General features: G+C 43.3%; 1 protein-coding gene across 2 annotated transcripts in view; it reads right to left on the bottom strand.

The window, feature by feature from the left end:
• Window positions 1-21,118, bottom strand: part of gatad2b (GATA zinc finger domain containing 2B) — a 61,960-nt gene that overhangs the window by 17,990 nt on the left and 22,852 nt on the right. For both annotated transcript variants that reach the window (XM_079653112.1, XM_079653111.1), the window contains exons 2-5: window positions 2,747-3,127; window positions 1,528-1,657; window positions 866-997; window positions 119-247 (exon numbers count right to left, since the gene is read on the bottom strand). In XM_079653112.1, the coding sequence (XP_079509238.1) occupies window positions 119-247; window positions 866-997; window positions 1,528-1,657; window positions 2,747-3,126 (771 nt within the window). In that variant the 5' untranslated portion in view covers window position 3,127. The remainder of the gene's footprint in view (window positions 1-118; window positions 248-865; window positions 998-1,527; window positions 1,658-2,746; window positions 3,128-21,118) is intronic.

Below are 21,118 nucleotides of genomic sequence, written 5' to 3'. Positions count from 1 at the left end.
CTACTTTGAGCTTATTTCCCCTCCTTATTCAAGCAGGACTAATGTGTTATTGAAGCAGCGGGCAGAACTACAAATACAGTCCATGCTTGATAGTTGTTAACGTGTATGGCAGACAGACCTGTGCCGTGCGGAGGTTCTGGGGCTCCGGGTTGTGCATGCCCGGCCTCACAGGCAGCTTCCCCAGGCCCTGAGAGCTGTGCATGGTGGGGGCCTGCACAGAGGAGGCAGCGTTCTGCACCACAGGGACCTGAGGACAGCAGACAGCGTTAACAGGGGATTCCTGCAAACGTATGTGTGTCTGAGTTTTAACTTCATCATATTACAGTACATTTAAAGCACACATTAGAACTCAAGTCAGCAGTTGAATCCCAATCATTCACATACAGTATCTTCTGGTCATGTATAAAAGTACAGGCATTTTCAGAGTTATTCAGACTCTGGAAGAGAATATAAAGTGATGAGATTCCCTGTGACCCCAGGGTTATGTATCTGGGCATGATTCTGGAGTATAATTGGAAAGGAAGACCTCTATAAAAAAAGGCCATCACAAGGACCTGTTCAAAGAGTGACCCTCCTGGACTGGGTCAGAGGCTGGACGATGTAGAAGAGATATTGACTATGAAAAGACTGACCTACTGTCTAAGGACTGAGGCAGTGAACAACGCTGGGAGAAATGGTCGGTAGACAAGGAAAAAGAAAGGCTGTAAATGAGGAGTAGTATGATCCCCTGCTTAGGTTTTTCTTTCTCTTATTTTCAGTATCTATGTATTTGTGTGTATTGGAAAATAAATAGTTTCAAACAAACAAAACGCAGGAGTTAACATACTCCACAGCAGGTGGATGTTGGAGTGAGCTCCGCACTGACCTTCTGCACCACGTTCTCCTTCTGCATCTGACTCTGCCGGAGCTTCTTGAGCAGCACTAGGCGGGCCTCCTCCAGACGCAGCTCCTCCCTCAGAGCCTTGATCATCTGCTGCCTCTCTTCCCCCGTTTTCCCCTGGAACACGCACAGCATCAGTCAGACATTGTGTCTCCATGGCTAACCCTAGCTAACACACAGCTGAGAGCGAAAGAGCCAGCACAGATAACCCTTTAAATCAAAAACGAGTTAAAGTAGATGTTTCTTCATATGAATGATTCAATTATGTATTTCCTGGGTGATTTGTGATTAGGATGGTTCCGTCTCTCTTATGCTCACTGTTTATTGTAGGCCCTGTTATGCTTTTGGGAGTGTTTCCTCTCCTGTAATGTGTTGGGTATAATATTTGTTTGCGCATGTAAATGGTCTGCAAAGACTACAATCCCTGTTTCCTGCAGAGGGAGTTCCTGAACATCAGCAGAATAGGGCCCCTTTTATTTATACTGTTCTTCTTATTGATATTTTTCATCGTTTGTTATTTCCCATGTTATGTGCCAGAGATAGCCCTGTGTAGGAAAGGTTTTTTGGTGCTCTATAGTTTTAAAGTTCTTACTAATGCTTTAATATACAGATCAGAGAAGAGCCTTCACAGTGCTGCTGTTCAGTACCTTGAACAGGTCCAGGTTGGCCTGGTGCAGGCGCTCCTCAGGGCGCGGCGTCGTTCTGGGACTGGACGCCTCGTTGTCTGACAGGATGATGACGTCTGGAGACGGAGTCCGTCTGTCATGCTCAGCCTCGCTACAGGAACAACAAAAAGGTCCGTCAACTTCTGGAGCATCTGAAATGTTCATTTTCAATCCCATAATGTGACCTGCTGGGGGAGAGGATGTGAGGAGCACTGCACTCTGCCAGGGAGGCCTTCAACATCACTGTTGTCAAGCTTCCATTACGTTATATCAGGAATTGCCTTTTTTACTTAATTAAAGCTGATAAATAGATTAGTCTCTCACACTTTGTTATGTTTGTTACACCGTTAATAAGATTGTTATTTGAGTCAACCATTTTTGTGAGTGTACATTTGAGCACATTACCTTTCATTTAGCTAATGCTTTTAACCAAAGCAGCTCACAAACACTTGAACACAGCCGACTTGCATACAGGAGTAATTATGGGACATGTTGGCTGCCGGGGCTGGTTGGTAGAAGGCCCCTATAAATAAGGCCTCAGTTCTGTCTGGGGGAGGTTTTAGGGAAATGTGTCAAAAGATGCACACAATATATTATATATATATATAGTCCATTGGATGATTTGGTGTAGGTCATTGTTTATAATTTCATAATGTATTATTGTGTGATCACAATTGGTTGGATTAGTTGGGTCACATGGATATGGGCGTGACTCATAGTGAACATAACCAACCTGTGTGAGTGTGTCGCTGTATTTTTTGATGGCCCACTTTCAAAAGCTTGGTTATTCTGATCATACATTTTGTGCATAGTCTAATATTTTGATGATTCAAATTAAGATCTGTTCAACACATGTTTGATTCTCAGCGTCATACAAAGCCATCCAGGCCCGACCTCAGCGACTTGTGTTGTTCCCTCAAGTCCAGCCACACATTTAGCTTCAATCAAGAGTTAGAATATTATAATCTCACGGTCTCTACTGACTGCCTGGCATAATACATACTGCCTATTTAATAAGTGCACATCACTTAATCTACAAACAACACATTTGGCCTTCAAAAAGCTTTAAACATTTTTCCAGTTCAAGTGTTGGCGTAGTTAGTGTTGGCAGAGCAGATGTGACATTTGAATAGCACAGAGCCACCATGCTTGTTATCAGTGGCCCCGGTGCTCTCTGGTTCTTTGAACACATTCTCCTCACCATCTCCTCCCAGCGCTCATGTCCACCGGCTCATCCATCATGTTCTCCTTCCCGTTCTTACTGGCTCCAATATGGCTGCCGTGGCCCGCCAGCCTCAGACTCCCGTTCATCTTTTCCTCGTAGGCGCCTCCCATGAGGCTCTGGTGGTGGAGGCTGCTGGCTCCGGGCCCCTTCCCTTCCCCCAGGGGCCCCCCGACCTCCAGGGCTGCCAGGTCAGCGAGGTCCTTGCGTTTGAGTAGAGCCAGCATCTTGAGGCGCTCCATGGCCTCGTGGCCCTCCATTTTGAGGCGTTTGGCCAGAGCCTCCTCTCGCTCGCTGGGGGACTCCAAGCCTCGTTTCAGCAGGTTGAGCCTCAGCGCCTCCTCAGACATCCGCTCCATCCTGCAGGACAGCAGGGACACAGGGGTTAGCAGGGACACAGGGGTTAGCAGGGACACTTTGAGTTTTAACCGGTTACATTGGCGACACCCGGCGTAAACGGACCTTCGCGTGCTATCAAGCAGTGAGCGTGCAATGTCCTGTTCAGATGACGTCAAATCCAACGGGATGCCATAAATAAAACTACACAGAATCACACTACACACCTACGCAATGATTACATTCAGGCAGACTGTAGAATACAACCTCTTTGGACAATTTATATACTTATTGAAAACAAGCTACAAAATGTAATACCTTGGAAAATGCCCTTTAATACTTTTTAATAGCCTTCATTTTTGCTAAATTTATCAACTTTTAATAATTTTTAAGATACCCTGTATGGGGACAATAGTACAAAAGATTTTTGGGCCGATTTGGACCTTAGGATTGGACAGATTGCCTATTTATTTTTAAGAAAGTTGTCCACAGTAGAGATAATCATCTAAATGTTGTGCTCTCTATATCCAATGGTCGCAACAGTCGTCCTTGTAATCAAAAAAAAATATGGCCACTTTCTGGTTAAAATTGCCATTTTTGATCCTGAAAATGTCAGAAATGGATTCAGCATCCTCAATAACACCAAAACCAATCCAAGATTATCCAAATCAGCCAAGCCCTCTCTTACTATTGTCTGCATAGGCTTTAATGCCATTCATGCTAATTAACACAACTTATGCTAATTGAGCAAATTGCCCATCATATGCAGGTTAGCATCCGGCAGTTTCTATGTGCTGGAGACCCTACCATACATTTCATAAAACATAAAACTCAACATTTCTGCGTTCAGTATGCTGGCAAATAGACTGGTATACCCTCACACAATACAGACTGTTGCAATCTTGTGCAATAAACCTGCAAGGCGCAATTTAGATCATTTTTGGGCAATTGTATTTAGCAATGATCAGTTTCATGTGTAAAACATACATTCATTATAAATGTCCCAATTTGTTTTACTATGTCTCAATATCGTAATATGTTACTTATGCCACTTAGTTTTTTTTTTATTGCTGATGCTCATATTTTAGCCATGGCTGTGTACTGAGTTTAATCACCTTGAAGTACAGTTATGCTCCAAAAGAGACTTACTGCTTTAAGTGTCTGTATTATTGTGGATGTCTACACAGAATTGAGGAATCTGCTTTTTGCTGTTATCAAAGACTGGCGCAGACATGAGTCATAAACCTGGAAATAAGTCAGCATTTTAGCCCTTCCGGTTCCTTCAATTTTCTTGAACCTGTTTGTGGTTAAATAAGATCTGTAGTAAACACAAGCTGAAGAGATGTCACGTTTTGTTCAACGACATAAATTACATCAATAAATACCCCACTGGGGAATGTCTGAAGCTCCTATGTGCCTTAATATCATCAAAACTGCCTTCCTCCAATCAAAGAGCATCATCCCTATCCGCCGCACACCGCTGCTGAAACTCTCATCCATTCAGTCATTGCATCCCGACCTGATAACTGCACCAGCATTCTCTATGGTTCACCTGCTTATGTTCTCAAGAAACTTTAATACGCACACAATTCTGCTCCCAGCTTGTCACCTCCACCTTTCGCTCACATCATCCCTTTCCTCTGGGACCTCCACTGGCTGCCAACCAAATACTGGATTGATCAAGTAACACATTGCTGAATGTTAGCTTATCTTCTCTGCAGCTGAACTGTCCTGAAACTGCGAAGAGGAGGGAATCATACCTTCCATTCAAATCAAACCACCTCATATAACCCCTGACTTCAGGATCAGGGCAGAAAACAGGGTCAGCTCATTCAGACAGAAGTGGGCTAAACACCGCCGGCTAAGAATAGCTTGGAAATGTGTAATGTATGATGCCTCTGGGTGTGTGTGTGTATGTTAGTGTGGGTCTGTATTTGAAAAGGACAACAACAAGCCATGTCTTATTAGCATTAGCTTAGTGAAGTTAAGTCAAGCTTTGTGTAGCACATTTAAAACAACCAGTTGAGCAGATGGCTGACCAGATACAGAAAACTAATAAGTACGAAGCAAGCAGCAGAAGAAAAACATGAACACATAGTCTCAAAACTGTGCTGCACAGGAGAGGAAGTCAAGGCGTGGAGCACAACTCCATCAGATGGCAGCAAGAAGAGGTGTGTCTGCAGCAACAACCTATAGGTGCAGTTCAGGGTGGACTAATGCCTCCATACAGTCTCAATTCATCAATCACTCAAATCAGCTGTTAATAAAAAACTACTAAAGTATGTTATCTAGGTTTATAGTCAGGGGTGCACATAACTTTCTCAGTGAGGTACTCAGATGAGTACCTGGAGTCAGTGTTTGGTACCCCAACTTATGGCTCCACTCAAAGTTATTTGATGAAGCCCTCTGTATCGCGAACATCAACGGGGGGGGGGCTAGTAGAGTACTCCGTGACCAGAGTGTGAACGTTGTGATCAGCTGTTTTAGCGCAGTTCTCCAGTGAAGGGGGGGGAGTCTCCCTCCGCAGCCGGTTGGCGTAGTTTTGGCACAATTCCGTTGTACAGACCGACGTTGACAGCAGACCTGTCTGTGTATATGGAGACCGACTCTGTCGTCCGGTGATCTAACCGCCTTCTGGAAAAGCTTCACAAGTACGTCGGTACGCAAATGCGCTTTGTGACACAAGTGACGGTACGCCTTTCTGATTGTTGCCGTGCATGCGTTATGTGCACCCCTGTTTATAGTGTACTGCATCCTGAGAACATCCATCTCCTGACCACATCCATCACCTGACCACATCCATCACCTGACCACATCCATCACCTGACCACATCCATCACCTGACCACATCCATCACTGCATCCATCACCTGACCACATCCATCACCTGACAACATCCATCACCTGACCACATCCATCACCTGACCGCATCCATCACCTGACCGCATCCATCACCTGACAACATCCATCACCTGACAACATCCATCTCCTGACCACATCCATCACCTGACCACATCCATCACCTGACCACATCCATCACCTGACCACATCCATCACCTGACCACATCCATCACTGCATCCATCACCTGACCACATCCATCACCTGACAACATCCATCACCTGACCACATCCATCACCTGACCGCATCCATCACCTGACCGCATCCATCACCTGACAACATCCATCACCTGACAACATCCATCACCTGACCACATCCATCACCTGACCGCATCCATCACCTGACCGCATCCATCACCTGACCGCATCCATCACCTGACCGCATCCATCACCTGACCACATCCATCACTGCATCCATCACCTGACAACATCCATCACCTGATAGTAGGGATGCACCGAATATTCGGCCGCCGAAAATTATCGGCCGAAAATGGTTAAAAAGGCCCTTTCGGCCGAAAAAATATCACAGAATGTCAGAGAACAGAGTTACGTTGGTAAGCTAACGTGTTGTTGTGATGACGTAATCAAAACGCGGCGACAAGCACGGTGTGCTACCATGCTCGCGGCTGGCTCACAGCCAACATGTCTGCCGCTTGGAGATATTTAAAAATATCAGAGAAAGAGGCGCGGATTGCGATTTGTAAAACGTGTTCAGCTGACATTTCTCGAGGGGGTGTAACTGCAAAGACTTTCACCACTTCGGGATTACTCCACCACTTGAAATCAAAACACCCGGACAAATATGCGGAGTAAGATCAAATCACAAGCACTGACAGCGAGAGACTGTTCAGCGCTGCCTCTCATGTGCTTGATGAGAAGAGGAACAGACTTATGGCTGATAAAGCAGAGAAGCTAACGTTCATTAAAAAGAACCTCCCACTTTTCCTTAATAAGTAGACAAGGCTGGCTTATCATAAGCTTATCTATTTCTACATGTCTACTCTATACCCACTTTCCTGAACAATTTTCATTGTGAGTTATAATTCACCGTCTCAGGTTATCATTAGGGGGAAATGACAGCAGCACAGTGTTCAATATATTGTACTTTCGGTATCGAAATGATACAATGTTGTTTACATTGCTCATGAGGACAGACCACCTTATTTGCAGATTCTTGAAATTGTAATTTAATTTGTAATTGATTTTGGATTTTGTATCCAGTTTTCACTTTATGTATCTTTATACAATGTTTACTACTTTGCTTATGAGGACAGACAGCCTTATTTACAGATTCTTGAAATTGAATTGTAATTTCATTTGTAAATAGTTACATTCATGTGGATTTATCCAGTTTGCACATTTGTATGCATGCACTTATAGGCAGGGGTGCACATAAGTGGTACGCAGGTACGCATGCGCAACAACAATCTGAAATGCGTACCGTCACTTGTGTCACAAAGCGCATTTGCGTACCGATGTATATGTGAAGCTTTTCCAGAAGGCGGTTAGATCATCGGACGACGGAGTTGGTCTCCGTGTGCACAGACAGGGCTGCTGTTAACGTCGGCCTGTACAGCAGCACTGCGCTAAAACAGCTGATCACAACGTTCACACGCTCTGTGATCACGAAGCTCTGCACTCTACTACTACCCCCCCCCCGTTGACATTCGCGATACAGAGGGCTTCATCATACTCCACTAGCACCCCCACCCGCTGACATTCGCGATACAGAGGGCTTCATGGGAACTTTGAGGGGAGCCGGAAGTTGGAGTACCAAACACTGACTCCAGGTACTCATCTGAGTACCTCACTGAGAAAGTTGTGTGCACCCCTGCTTATAGGTGCATTTGTTGTTGTTGAAGGCCTGGCTGTTACAGTCTTTATTTACACTATTTTGTTGTAGGCCTACTGGCCTATATGTTTATGCAGTTTTAAAGCACCTTGGCTTTGTTCTGAATGCACTTTGTTGTAGTTATCCTACAGAGAAAAGAAAATGCACTTGACTTGGAATTAATGTACTGGATGCATTCAAAGGTGCTGAATAAATGTTTTATGGACCCATAATAGTGATTATTATTTAAGTTAAGTTTTGCCATAATCATTTATCTTTCCATAATCAGGCAGCTGAACAACATTGGTAAAAAAAAAAAATATATATATATATATTTCTATTAATCATTTTCGGCCTTTCGGCATTCGGCCAACTGTTTCCTATTTTCGGTATCGGTTTCGGCCAAGAATTTCCCATTTGGTGCACCCCTACCTGATAGCATCCATCACTTGAGAACATCAATCAACTGATAGCATCCATCACTGCATCCATCACCTGACCACATCCATCACATGACTGCATCCATCACCTGACCACATCCATCACTGCACTATCAACTGACAGTGACGGTGGAAAGTGGTTTGACAGCTGATTATCTGAAGGCAGTTTAGAGACTACACCCAGAACTACGTCACCTTGTGTACAGGTAGATGATGCAGCAGTGATGCTGACAGTGCTAGCCATGACTGCTACATGCGATACACATTCAGTCAGTGCTCCTAAGCAGAGTGATTATAAATATTATACACAGCAGCCTCTTTAACAAAGGGAGGAGTCTTAATGATCGGAGAGTACTAACTCCCCCCTGACCCCCCCATCCCGCCACTTCTTCTTCTGTGATTAGTTTATGACGCATCGGCGGAGCCTCCATTTGCTGGGAGAAGCACACCAGCTCCAACCTCCACCTTTAATGAGCCAGAGAGCACCGCTGAGAGAGGCGCTGACAAGCCAATCAGGGCCGGCCTCTCGCTGCACGTCAGTAACTGGCACCTTACACGCGCGCCCCCCCCCCCTCCTCCTGGCCACTGCCGCCGCCTGCCTTTACATAATATAATGACTGTTTCAGTCAGCTGCTACACAAGCCACACTCTCGTTCTCCTCACCCACCCGTAATCCCTCCCACGACCTCCTCCCCTCCCCACCCCTCTAGCTTTGGGCGCTCTGCCAGGCCAAAGCAATAAAGGAAAAGAAAAGGAGACATGGCGAGAGAAAGAAAGAGACAGGCTGGATGTTGATAGAGGGCAAATGGAGCTCCTTCTAAAGCCAAATCAGACTTTTCATGAAGCCAACACCAACACAGAGATGTTTAGGTACACATCTTTAGAAAAATGTACAGCGAGGACTCGTCATACTTGCAAGCAACTATCAGCTCCCACAGAGCAGAGCAGCAAGTAGAGGTGTCACTTTGCCCCCAAACAGCAGACAGAAAGTGTGCAGACATCCACGCTCAGCACAGGATTCCAACAGAAGGCAGGATTTTGTAACCCCCTCTTCTTCTCCAGCTGTATATTACCACAAAGAAACCCCTCCCTGCTCCTCTACCCTCCCCCAATTCCTCAAACCCTCCGTCTTCTCCTCCCCCCTCTTTCACTGTAAAAATAAACACATGCTTACTTTCAAGGGCCCCTGAATGTAGCCAGAGCTGAGAGATTCATTTGTTAATATTACAGCAGCCAATCAGGAGGGGTTATGTATAGGCATGTGTGTGTGGTGGGGTAATAAAGCAGTGACACAGCCAAGATACACTTAGAGCGCAGGGATTTTTTTTCTTCATCTTGCTCTACCCTCACAAAAGTCTTTGTGTTTAGGCCGAGTGTGTGTGTGCAGGGCACACACACACACACACACACACACACACACACACACACACACACACACACACACACACACACACACACACACACACACACACACACACACACACACACACACACACACACACACACACACACACACACACACACACACACACACACACACACACCACCACCACCACCACCACCCCCCCCCCCCCAAAAAAAGATATAGAAACCAGCAGCCTTTGACACTCATCCCTGTCTGTCTGTCTGTCTGTCTGTCCTTTTCTGTTCTGTTCTTTCCAATATTACCCTGTCATGTCCACATCCCTCCTGTGTACTGGAATGTCCTTCCTGGTTTGTCTTTGTATGTTCAGTCTACACATCTGTCCTGATCTATCCTGTCCTTTCCTATCCTGTTCTGGTCTGTCTAGTCCTAGCTTGTCCTGTCAACATCTCTCCTGTCCTGTTTTTTTCCTGGTCTGTCCTGTCCTGGTATTCTATGTTTGTTCTGTTCTGTTTTGATCTGTCTTTTCCTATCCTGGGGCCTCATTTATAAACGTTGCGTACGCTCAAAAGATGGCGTACGCCAGTTTCTAAGCAATCTCTGCGATTTATAAAAAACAAACTTGACGGGAAAATGTGCGGTCCTCCACGCACACTCTGACCCATCCGTACGCGGTAAGCACAACAACGGGAGAGACAAGAAACTGCGACACCGTTGGCAGAAGGAAGAGTGGAGAGAAATATGTGGAAATAATACCATAAATAGAATGTTACCTCTCATTTATCATATATGAAGAATTCATTTTCACAAATTGATTAAAGCCAATCTTAAAATGATTAAACAAACGCCTATTTGAGACTCCTCAGTGCACACAAAAACATAACTTGGAGAAATAAATAAATACGGAAATGTTATTGATCAACCCTCGATGATGTTCTCTTGTTCAGAAATGTATTCTCAAAAAAATTATGCGGTAAGCAGAAGGACAGAATTACTTTAAACTGACGCCGTTTTGCTTTTCTCTATAGGTATAGATACAACCTAGAGATTTAACATGATAGTATAAACTATAACATGATAGTATAAACCATGCGCCTCGTATATATACACGAGCATGGTTTATACTATCATATTTAATCATGTTTATGCCGTTCGCCAATACTTGATAAGTTACTCGTAAAACACAGGAGGTATGGAAACTAAATTGTTCAAAACATTTATTTTATTTACTTTAACTGGTGGATATGGAGTTGCTGCTGGAGGGGGTTGAGATGCACAGGCTGCAGTGGAGACGCTGCGCACAGTTGATTGACAGCTGGAACATGAACCACCAAATACAAAAACATAATTCAGATCCAGTCGTCATGACTCCACTCCGGAGGGATTCCCCGATCATTTCTTACGGTTTCTCATCATGGGGGCACAAACATACTGACACATTGCCTGTGGAAGGTTAGGCTATGTGTATTATTTTTGTCATTAACCTTTTTCGGACCACTTATTTATTTATTTTGGTGACGATTCGACCTCCATGCTGCTACTCTGGTTCAAACTGCCTCCACCAAACAATATGATTTATCTCGACCTCCCCAAAATAACCAAAATCTGACACGGTGTGAGATGTGTTTTTAGATATTCTGTTGTAATTTCCTGCGATCTTCTTCATGCAGTCAGTCAAAATGAATATTAATACAGGGCGTTTTTTTGACTATTTATAGGCAAATATGGGCGTTATGTGAAGCCCGCAAAAACTGCACCGCATTTCGAGTTGATTGGGATTTATAAAGGGAAACCGGCATAGGACGTGCATGCACAGTGTTTTATAAATCGGAATATTTGTGTGCGTATTTATTTGCTTTGTCCTACGTAAGCCACCTTCCCACGTGAATCCTACGCAGAGCTTTATAAATTAGGCCCCAGGTCTTTTCAGTCCTGTCCAGGTCATTCTTCTTTGACTTAACCTGTCCTGCCCGTGTCTTTCCTGTCCTGGTATATTCTTTCCTGGTCTGTCCTGTACTTACTTGTCCATGTCTGTCCTTTCTTAACCTGTCTGCCCTGTCCTGGTTTGTCTTTAAATGTTCTTTCCTCATCTGTCCTGATCTCTCCTGTGCTGCTATATCCTGTTTTGGTTTGTCCTGTCCTACCTATTCCTGTCCTGTTCTGTCATTGTCCATCCTGTCCAGGTCATTCTTGGTTCGACTTAATCTGTCCTGTCCTAACCTGTCCTGTCCTAGGGATGGGTACCGAGAACCGGTACTAAGTCAATACTGGTACCTGATTGGACGTATCGGTATACCGTTAAGCCGCTGGACAAAGGTTATGGCTAGAAAGGATCCGTCTAATGTAAATATGACGTCACGTTCTCGTTCTAACTCTCGTTGTAATTGGAGCGGCTCGGCTGTAATCGGTAAGGGTCGGGGTGGGCGGGACGCGGGAAGATCGCGGGAAGATCGAGAAGAGACGTCGTTCTAACTGTCGTTGTAATCAGAGCAGTGGTAACCACTCAAAGTCCTCAAGAGATAGGAAACGACAGCAGTGTGGGACCTTATTGCGGGAAATTACTGAGCACACATACCACCTACAGGATGAGACGTTCATGTGTACAGTGATATCAAGACTAAAGGATCTTTTGGAGGACGTAAAGCAACACACCCCACATGACAGTAGTCTTCCTCTCACCTTCACGCCCCCCAAACACAAAAGGCAGAAGAGGACCATAACACCTCTCAGTACCAGCCATCGTAGACACCCTTTTTCAGGCCGGGTGGGTCATAAAGGTGAGGTCATGAGATCCAACTACAGAGTGGACAGCTTGAACAAGATTTTAAAAGCTAAGTCCCCAGAGTCTAATGCGGGAGGAGCAGGCAGGGGTACGAAGAGGAGGATATATGCTTTAGGTAAGAACAAAGTATATTTACTTTTGCCATCTCCTCTATATTCACAAAACACAGCCAATCATCCATTCCAATCCTATGTGACATGGCACAGTTCATTTCACTCCAATAGAAATTGGTATAAAAGAGACCATTAGTCTTCTCATTGTGCTTATTGCTGTGGATAGGTGTTAACTATTGTTGTTGTATTGTATCATATCAAAAGTTGTTTTCATCCAAGGCACCACCGCCAGGTGAATGTTGGAAGCTTGGAGATGAATGGAGCTGTAAAGAGGTGCTAAGTAAAACAACGTTTTTAATCCATTGCATGTGATTGATGTAGTTATAAAAAGTATATCATAAGCTGTCATTACAGTCTAAATATCTAACAGCAAAAGCAGGAGAGTCTGAGGAGGAGAGGAGATGAGGAGAACAGAGGAGAGGAGACAGCAAAAGGAGGAGAGTATGAGGAGAGGAGAACAGGAGAGGAGAGGATACAGCAAAAGGAGGATAGTCTGAGGAGAAGATGAGGAGAGGAGAACAGAGGAAACAGGGAAAGCAGAGTAAAGAGCAGAGTTGAAAGAGAAGTTGAAAGCAGAGCAAACAGTAGCAGGAGAAGTAGAGCAAATGTAAAAGTAACTTTGAAAAGTATCAGCAAGAAGATCAGAGTTGCATAATGTTATTTTGTTTTATTCGTTACTGTTATATTAATGTTGTATGTTAATTTTTGTACATAGGATAATAAAGATGATCTTAACCTTGAACTCGATTCATGACCTCATTTCATTATTAAAACCTTAATATCAAATTACAGACTGGATTCAAATTAGGATCTCCAAATGTGTTGATGTAATGTTTGTGATAAACTGAAGGATAAAGTGTTCCTTTATATGTTGAGAAAATTCCCCTCCCTCTTAAGCCAAGTAAGGTGTTTAAAAAGCCTCTTGGATCAGCTGGAAAATGCATCATCACAAAGCTGAAAACAGCTGTTTCACTTTACTTTTGAAAGATACGACAGAGACAAAGCTACATATATATGATGATATTATAGAATATGATGCATTGCTGCAGATTAAACTACCCAACGGGATATAAAGGTAAACACATCTACAGCAGTAACATGCAACATACATTTTATTGCACCAGGAGCTATCTTGGGACTTTTACTGCAACAACGTTGACTTGCCTGTGAATACAAAATAAACCATAGTGTTGCTGATCTACAGTGTTGTCATTCTTCTTTCAACAGCAAGACCGCAAACAAGTATTTACATACTTAATATAGTTTAGTTTCTCGCCATCCCAAACGTAAACATTCAGCCACGTGACTGCGCTTCCGAGCCGCTCCGATTACAACCGAGCCGCTCCGATTACAACGAGTTAGAACGAGAACGTGACGTTATATTTACATTAGACGGATCCTTTCTAGCCATAACCCTGGACAAACGGTACTGCTATCGGTATGTGTTACGTCTACTTCCTTAGTTTAACATTAAACCATTCTGGTTGGTTGGGAACCCTCATCCCGTGTGATGTATCCGGTTTGAGACCCCTCTGATTGGCCACTGTAAATGCCACTCGTCATGTCTCTCAACAGCGCTCTTATTATTGTTGTGAGACTCCCGCAGGCATGGCGGACAGAGCGAAGCGATCATAGGTCTGGGTGCACTTTAAAAAAAATGTAGTGGCGATAGTGCAAGGTGCAATCTATGTACTCAATTAGTTGCGTGTAAAGGGGGTAACACAAGCAACTTAATGAAGCATTTGCAAACGAGACACTCATTGAATCTAAAACGGTGCTCGCGATACTGCTAGTGCTAGCGGGCTTCAGCCGCGCCATGTGTAAATGTGACCTGAGCGAAGGCTCGCAGGTAGGTTAGCTGCTGCGCACGGGTAATATGTTTTCTTTACCTGAGTGAAGTCTTGCAGACACATAACCTTGTCTTTTTTTAGTTTATTAACACTGACAGTGTGTTAATGCGAGCTCCTACACCTATAATAATTTGGCCTTTCATTGCTTCTGAGAAGCTAATGTATAATTTATAGTTATTTCTGCAAGAAAATTACAATACAATTACTGTTTAATCTTCACATCTTGTATTCATGTCTATAATTTTGAGCACCAAATTATTGAAAAGTATCGATAAGAGTATCGAAAAATACCGATACCGATAAGCAGTACCGGTACCGGTATCGATAAAATCCTAACGATACCCATCCCGACCTGTCCTGTCATACCCCGTCCCGCCCACATCTGTCCTGTTCTGGTATATCCTTTCCAGGTCTGTCCTGTATTAACCCGTCAGTCCTGGTTTTTACCTGTCCTACCCATTCCTGTCCTGGCTTAGTCTGTACAGGTCCGTCCTGTCCTGGTGTGTCCTGATCTGTATTGTCCTACCCTTGTCCGCCCGTCTCTGTCCTGTCCCCCTCCCCAGCAGGTTAGCAGTGTGTGCTGAGCGTGTCCAGCAGAGTGTAATGGTAATAACCCATTTACAATCTGCTGCTCATTCCACACACAATCTGCATCATGACGATCCATTAGCTGATGCAACGCCTCCTCTCTCCTCCACCTTCTCCTCCTGGACTCTCACACACCACCTTTTTCATTCCTCAGCCGTCTGATTCCTGTGTGGATGTGAGGCTTATCACTGAGGCGCAGGAGCCAGCGTCATCCCTCACTTCCCATCTCTACCCACTAAGACAAAAAATAAATAAAAAAATCCCCGCAGCCTCCATTTGTGCCATTAATCCAAACCGTCAAAATGGTGGTGATGGGTGCAAAATGGCTGCCATGGCACAGAACTGGCAGGACACTGAACCCGAATCAATATCATGTAAAGCTAGACAGCCCCCCCCCCCCCCCACGTCTTCACTTATTCTCACAGACCGTTTCCGATTTAAATCACAATACCTTTTCAATACTGGGATTTCTTTTTTTCTCTCGCTTTCTTAAAATGTATGCTAAAACAGGGCACAGGCAGTATTGATAAAACGATTTTAGGGTCTGGTGGGATTTCATTACCATTAAGCCTTATGGCTGTACCAGATTCCAAGCCCTGAGGCTGTTGGTGGGGTTAAACCTGTTGATTTGACTGGTAAGACAATGAAATTCGTTTCAGGAAATCCAGGTGGAAAAACGGATGCATGCATTTAAAATGTTCAATACATTAAAACACTGCAGTTTGTAATACTGTGGTTGTGGTGTGGTGTCAGTCATGACAAGCAGTATGTCTAGGTAGAAATACACTGTTCCCGTTACTAGTGTTCGGGTAGTTACTCCAAAAAAGTAAATGCTTTTTTTATACTAACTGACTCATTGCTGAAAGTAATTAGTTACACTACTAGTTACATTACCCAACGGCTAATCTGTAACATCACCTGAGATGCACCATAAATCCAATGACAAATAAAGTTAAACTTAATTTATGCCCAGATGAGCACAAACCCTTAGTCTAATCTCAAAAACAGTTCTATGTTTGAACACCATGTTTTCTGTAGCTCAGTTTCCATCAGAACACTGGAACAGGTAGCTTCAAAAGTCTTCCTGTTTGATGGTGTCCGCCTGTTACCTGTATCTTGCTTACACAGTCGACAAATGAGAAGGGACACACACTGGACCTTGTGTTGTCTCATGGTTTAGATGTTTGTGTCAGGGAAATTTGTGACACTGGTATTTCGGACCATTTGCCTGTGTTATTTACTATGATGCTGCCTTGCTCTCAAGTTGACTCGTGCTTTCCGGAGCGCCGCCTACGTCCGCTGAATCCTCTGACAGTGTCAGTTTTCCGTTGCCTTTAATGACTCTGTGCTTCCTACATTAATTGACTCTTGTGATGTCAGATTCTCAGCCTTTTTAAATTCTACTTACACGGATATTCTGGATCTGATCACTCCATTCACGGCCAGACGCCCTAAACATGTGACTGAACCGTGGATAACTGACTCTACCCGCGCCCTGAGACGCACATGTAGACGAGCAGAGAGGAGATGGAAGAAGGATAAACTTCACGTCTCCTTGGGGATTCTAAGAGACGGTTTAAGCGAATATCAGAGGGCTGTTGAATGTGCAAAAACACATTTTATTTCAAATCTTGTGTCCAACAACAGAAATAGGCCCCAGTTCCTTTTTACCACTCTTAATTGTCTTTTAAATCCCTGTAACTCTCCCTGTGTTGTGCCATCACCTACTCTATGTGAAAAGTTCCTTTCATTTTTTAAATGCTAAATTCTTGGCCATCAGATCTTCACCTCCTCCTCTCACCTTAGACCCAGCAGTGTCTCCTGTGTGCTCAGCTGTCTTCGAGCAGTTTGACCTGGTTTCACTGTCCGAGTTATCTGATGTGGTTAAACAATTGAAACCTTCACAATACCCCTTAGACAGCATTCCTCCCAGACTACTGAAAGACGTTTTTAATACTATTGGGTCATACATTTGAACTTTGATAAATATCTCTCTCACCTCAGGCTGCGTTCCAACCTTTTTTAAACATGCCGTAGTGCAGCCTCTTATAAAAAAACAGAACCTTGATCATTCTGTTCTCTCCAACTTTAGACCTATTTCTATGCTTCCCTTCCTGTCTAAAGTCCTAGAGAAAGTGGTTTTAGCGCAACTGCAGTCGCACCTTGATTTTAACTGCATATCAGAAAAGTTTCAGTCTGGTTTTAAATCACCCCACAGCACAGAAACTGCTTTCCTAAGAGTTTTTAATTATCTTCTTTTAACTGCTGATTCTGCTGTGCTTTTAGATGTGTCTGCTGCTTTTGATACCATTGACCACCAAATTATTTTATTACACCTTGAACTGTGTGTTGGTATTAAACGTAATGTCCTAAAATGGTTTCAATCATATCTGTCAGAAAGGACCTTTTCTGTGCATCTTGGCCGGTATTCTTCAGCTGCAGCCCCACTAGGATATGGGGTCCCTCAAGGCTCTATCCTAGGCCCCATATTGTTCAGTCTGTATTCACTACTTCTGGGGTAAAATTTTTTAAAAGCATAACATTTTGTAACATTGCTTTGCCGATGATCTGCAGTTATACCTGCCTATAAAGCAATAAGGAATCTAGGATTGCCTTGCTTAGCTGTCTGAAAGACATTAAATCATGGATGGAAATCAAATTCTTGACTTTCAACGAAAACAAGAGAGATTTTAATATTTGGACAGTCTGAACTCCTGGATGGCTTTAATAGTGTACTCGGCCCCCTAGCTTCCTACAGCCGTCCCTCTGTCAGAAATCTTGGAGTCATCTTTGACAACTGTTTTAAAATTTGATAAACAGATAAGCTCAGTTGTCAAGCTTCTTCCAGCTGCGGCTTCTGGGGAAGATAAAAGCCTATCTTCCTAGTAAGGAATTTGAATAGCTAATCCACCTATTTATAACGTCTCGTTTAGACTATTGTAACTCCCTTTATATTGTTGTTGATAAGTGTTTGATCCGTTGCCTGCTGCTGGTCCAAAATGCGGCTGCACGCTTTCTTACAGGGAAGTGACGATATGACCACATCACACCTGTTTTGGCAGATCTTCAATGGCTTCCTGTCAGTTTTAGGATCCAGTTCAAGTGTTTACTTGTTGTTTTTAAATCATTGCATGGACTGGCACCACATTACCTGTCTGAGTTGTTGCACCCCCATGCTCCAGCTAGAGCATTGCGCTCAGTTTAGCAGAATATGTTGGTGGTTCCTCGGTGCAGGAAAAAAACCCGAGGTGACAGGGCTTTCAGTGTTGCAGCTCCCAGAGTGTGGAACAGCCTCCCAGTACATATCCGGACTGCTGAGTCTATTGAACTTTTTAAATTTCAGCTAAAAACCCACCTCTTTGCACTGGCTTTTAATACTAGCTGAACATTACATTTTTACATTTGTATGTGTTTTTATATGTTTCTAGTTATTGTGCTTTTTATCATGTATTTAATTATTGTTTTATTATTGTACTCCCATTGTGTTATTTTATATTGTATGTATTGCCAGTACAGCACTTTGATCAACTGAGGTTGTTTTAAATGTGCTATATAAATAAATAAAGATTGAGATTGAGAATGAATACGTGGCCATTCCAACGTGGAAAGGGCAACATTTCCTCCCCGATGTACAATGCGACAAGCCTGTTTGTGTGCTATGAGACTGACATTTCTGCTCCGTCTCCTCATCCACGAAGTTGTGAGTGAAGCGCAGGAGAAAAAGGGATTTGATTTATTTTACTGTCCTCTTGTTAAGCAAATGGTTGGAGACCTCAAAGTAACGCAAGTCACTAGATAATTTCAGGCTTAGTAACTGTAATGTAATTACTGCTGAACCAACAGTTACGCGTTACTACACTACTGCGTTACAGACAAATGTAATCTGATTATTGCAACATGTTACTTTGTAGCACGTTACACAGCCCATTACATCATCCAAATGGATTGTGCTGTAGCATGTGTAAACAGCACAATCCATGTAGGCCACCAGACATTAGAGTGGAGCAGAAATCATTCTTAAAACCCAGAAAGCTTTTTACCAATTTTGGTTTTCTTTGTCTTGAAGTCAATTGTAAATATTTCAAAGAAAAATCCCATTGTTTTTGTTGATGGATCCTTGGGACGCTAACTTCTGTGCCGGCCTACAAAAATACATCATGACGCCCCCACCCCCACTCTCTAGAGCTTGTGGAAGGAGGGAAGAAAGGAGACCCCCGCTGTCATTTTGACATCATGTACTTACATGTATATTTATTGTATTTTCTGAATAAGTTGCTAAATAGAAACGGCAATAAAGTCTCTCTTACATTTTCTTTATTTTACGTACTTGTTGCACTACTTTTGTGAATACTCGTGTTGACTTATCTGGTAAACATGGACACCAAAGCTGTTTTTATTTTCGTGTGCTTGCCTCTGTATTTGTAACTTTGCAGTTGTAACAAAGCAAATGTCCCCTCTGTGTGGACAAAAAAAGGATTTCTGATCAATCTAGTTGGCAACACTACGTTTTTGATTTTGTGAAGTTAAGTTTTCTTATGCTGTGCACGCACCAAGGTATCCCATCAGCACTAGTAATAGATTGTAATAATATATATCGGTTCAAATGCATATCAACCTTGAATTTCTCATTAAGCATCGACAAACATCAGAGTAAATAGAAGTTCATTAGCAAACCAGGTTAAATTGCATCGTTACTATCCCTGCTGACTTATAAACAGGAAGGGAGAGAGACGTCATAAGTATGACGAAGGCTATGTTCCATACACAAAAGGTGTTTTTACTAAATCCAGATCACATCCAAAAGGATGAATTAAGTTCCAATCATGGATTTGCCTTGTAATACAACAAAGTGTTTAGTTTGCAAACACACAACAGATTTCTTAATTGTTGCAAATTATGGTTTTATTAACTTATTAGAGTCTTCCTCTAGGAAAAGTCCAGCGGAATGAGAAAGGTGGCTAGCTGGGGGCCTGGGTGGGTGTCTAGAGTTTTTCTCTTTCCCTCATACTTTCTTTTGAATCTGTTCTACCGAGCAGGTAAACACAAACAAGCCCTGAGTGACAGTTAGCTCATGCTCTTATGATGTAAGCACTGCTCAATTAGATGCAAGGAACATTACATCAATACGACAAGAAGCAACTCGTCATGAAAAAACTCACTAATAATGATTATCTGGAAATGTTTAAAGTCCACCCAGCTGAATTCAAATCAATTCATTTATGATTCTAGCATCAGATTAAAGGTGGAGTAGTTCATTTTGGAGAAACCAGCTCGAGTGCACTAGAATTTGAAAATACACAGCCGGAAAAAATCTGCCACTTCCTCACAGAGCCCCTCCTCCAACACACACGACACATGACCGATCAGGGCACGAGATAAGTTTGTGCACAGATGGAAGGCTGACAGGCAGGTAGGCCATCCAGTTATTTTAGCCGGGCCGGCTAAAATGATTGGTCGTGCTTTTTACAGCACTACGGCTTCCAGAGATGACATTTTTATGCATTTTTTTGTCAAAGCACTTAAGATATTCATTGCTATCGGGATGTTAAGAGCATTCCATGGAATATAACAAAAAGTGTATCTCGAGCCGGTTTCCCAAACTTACACACCCCACCTTTAAGAGTTAGGTGTTGATGGATGCAATTGACCCACAATTCAACATATAACAGTGAAGAAGGGAAGAGAAAGACTTTGAACAGCGATGAACGACTCAAACACAGGCACAGAAATCTGATGAAATTGATAAATTGCACTTTTCCTAAAAATATTTTTATGTTTGGCGCAGTGGTAAAAAAAAAAAAAGGATAGCTCCAGTTCACACACGTTCTCCACACAAACTGTATGTCTACGTATAACACACACACAGAAGCACAATAACAAGCAAACACACACAAACATACATGTGCACACACACAGGCTGCTGGGATATGAGCAACATTTGCATATGGGCGGTTCCTGACAGTAATGAGGCCAATCAGGATGGAGCTCATAGCAACAGAGTTGTAATTGGTGGATGGTCGTGGGCTGCTCCGTCAGATGGCGTGTGTTGTGGCGCTGACTCCGTTCCACACACACACACACACACACACACACACACACACACACACACACACACACACACACACACACACACACACACACACACACACAC

Source organism: Notothenia rossii (assembly GCF_949606895.1).
Source record: "Notothenia rossii genome assembly, chromosome: 10".
Lineage (NCBI taxonomy): Eukaryota > Metazoa > Chordata > Actinopteri > Perciformes > Nototheniidae > Notothenia > Notothenia rossii.
Note: the sequence above shows the minus strand (reverse complement) of the source record. Positions and strands in the feature narration are given on the sequence as shown.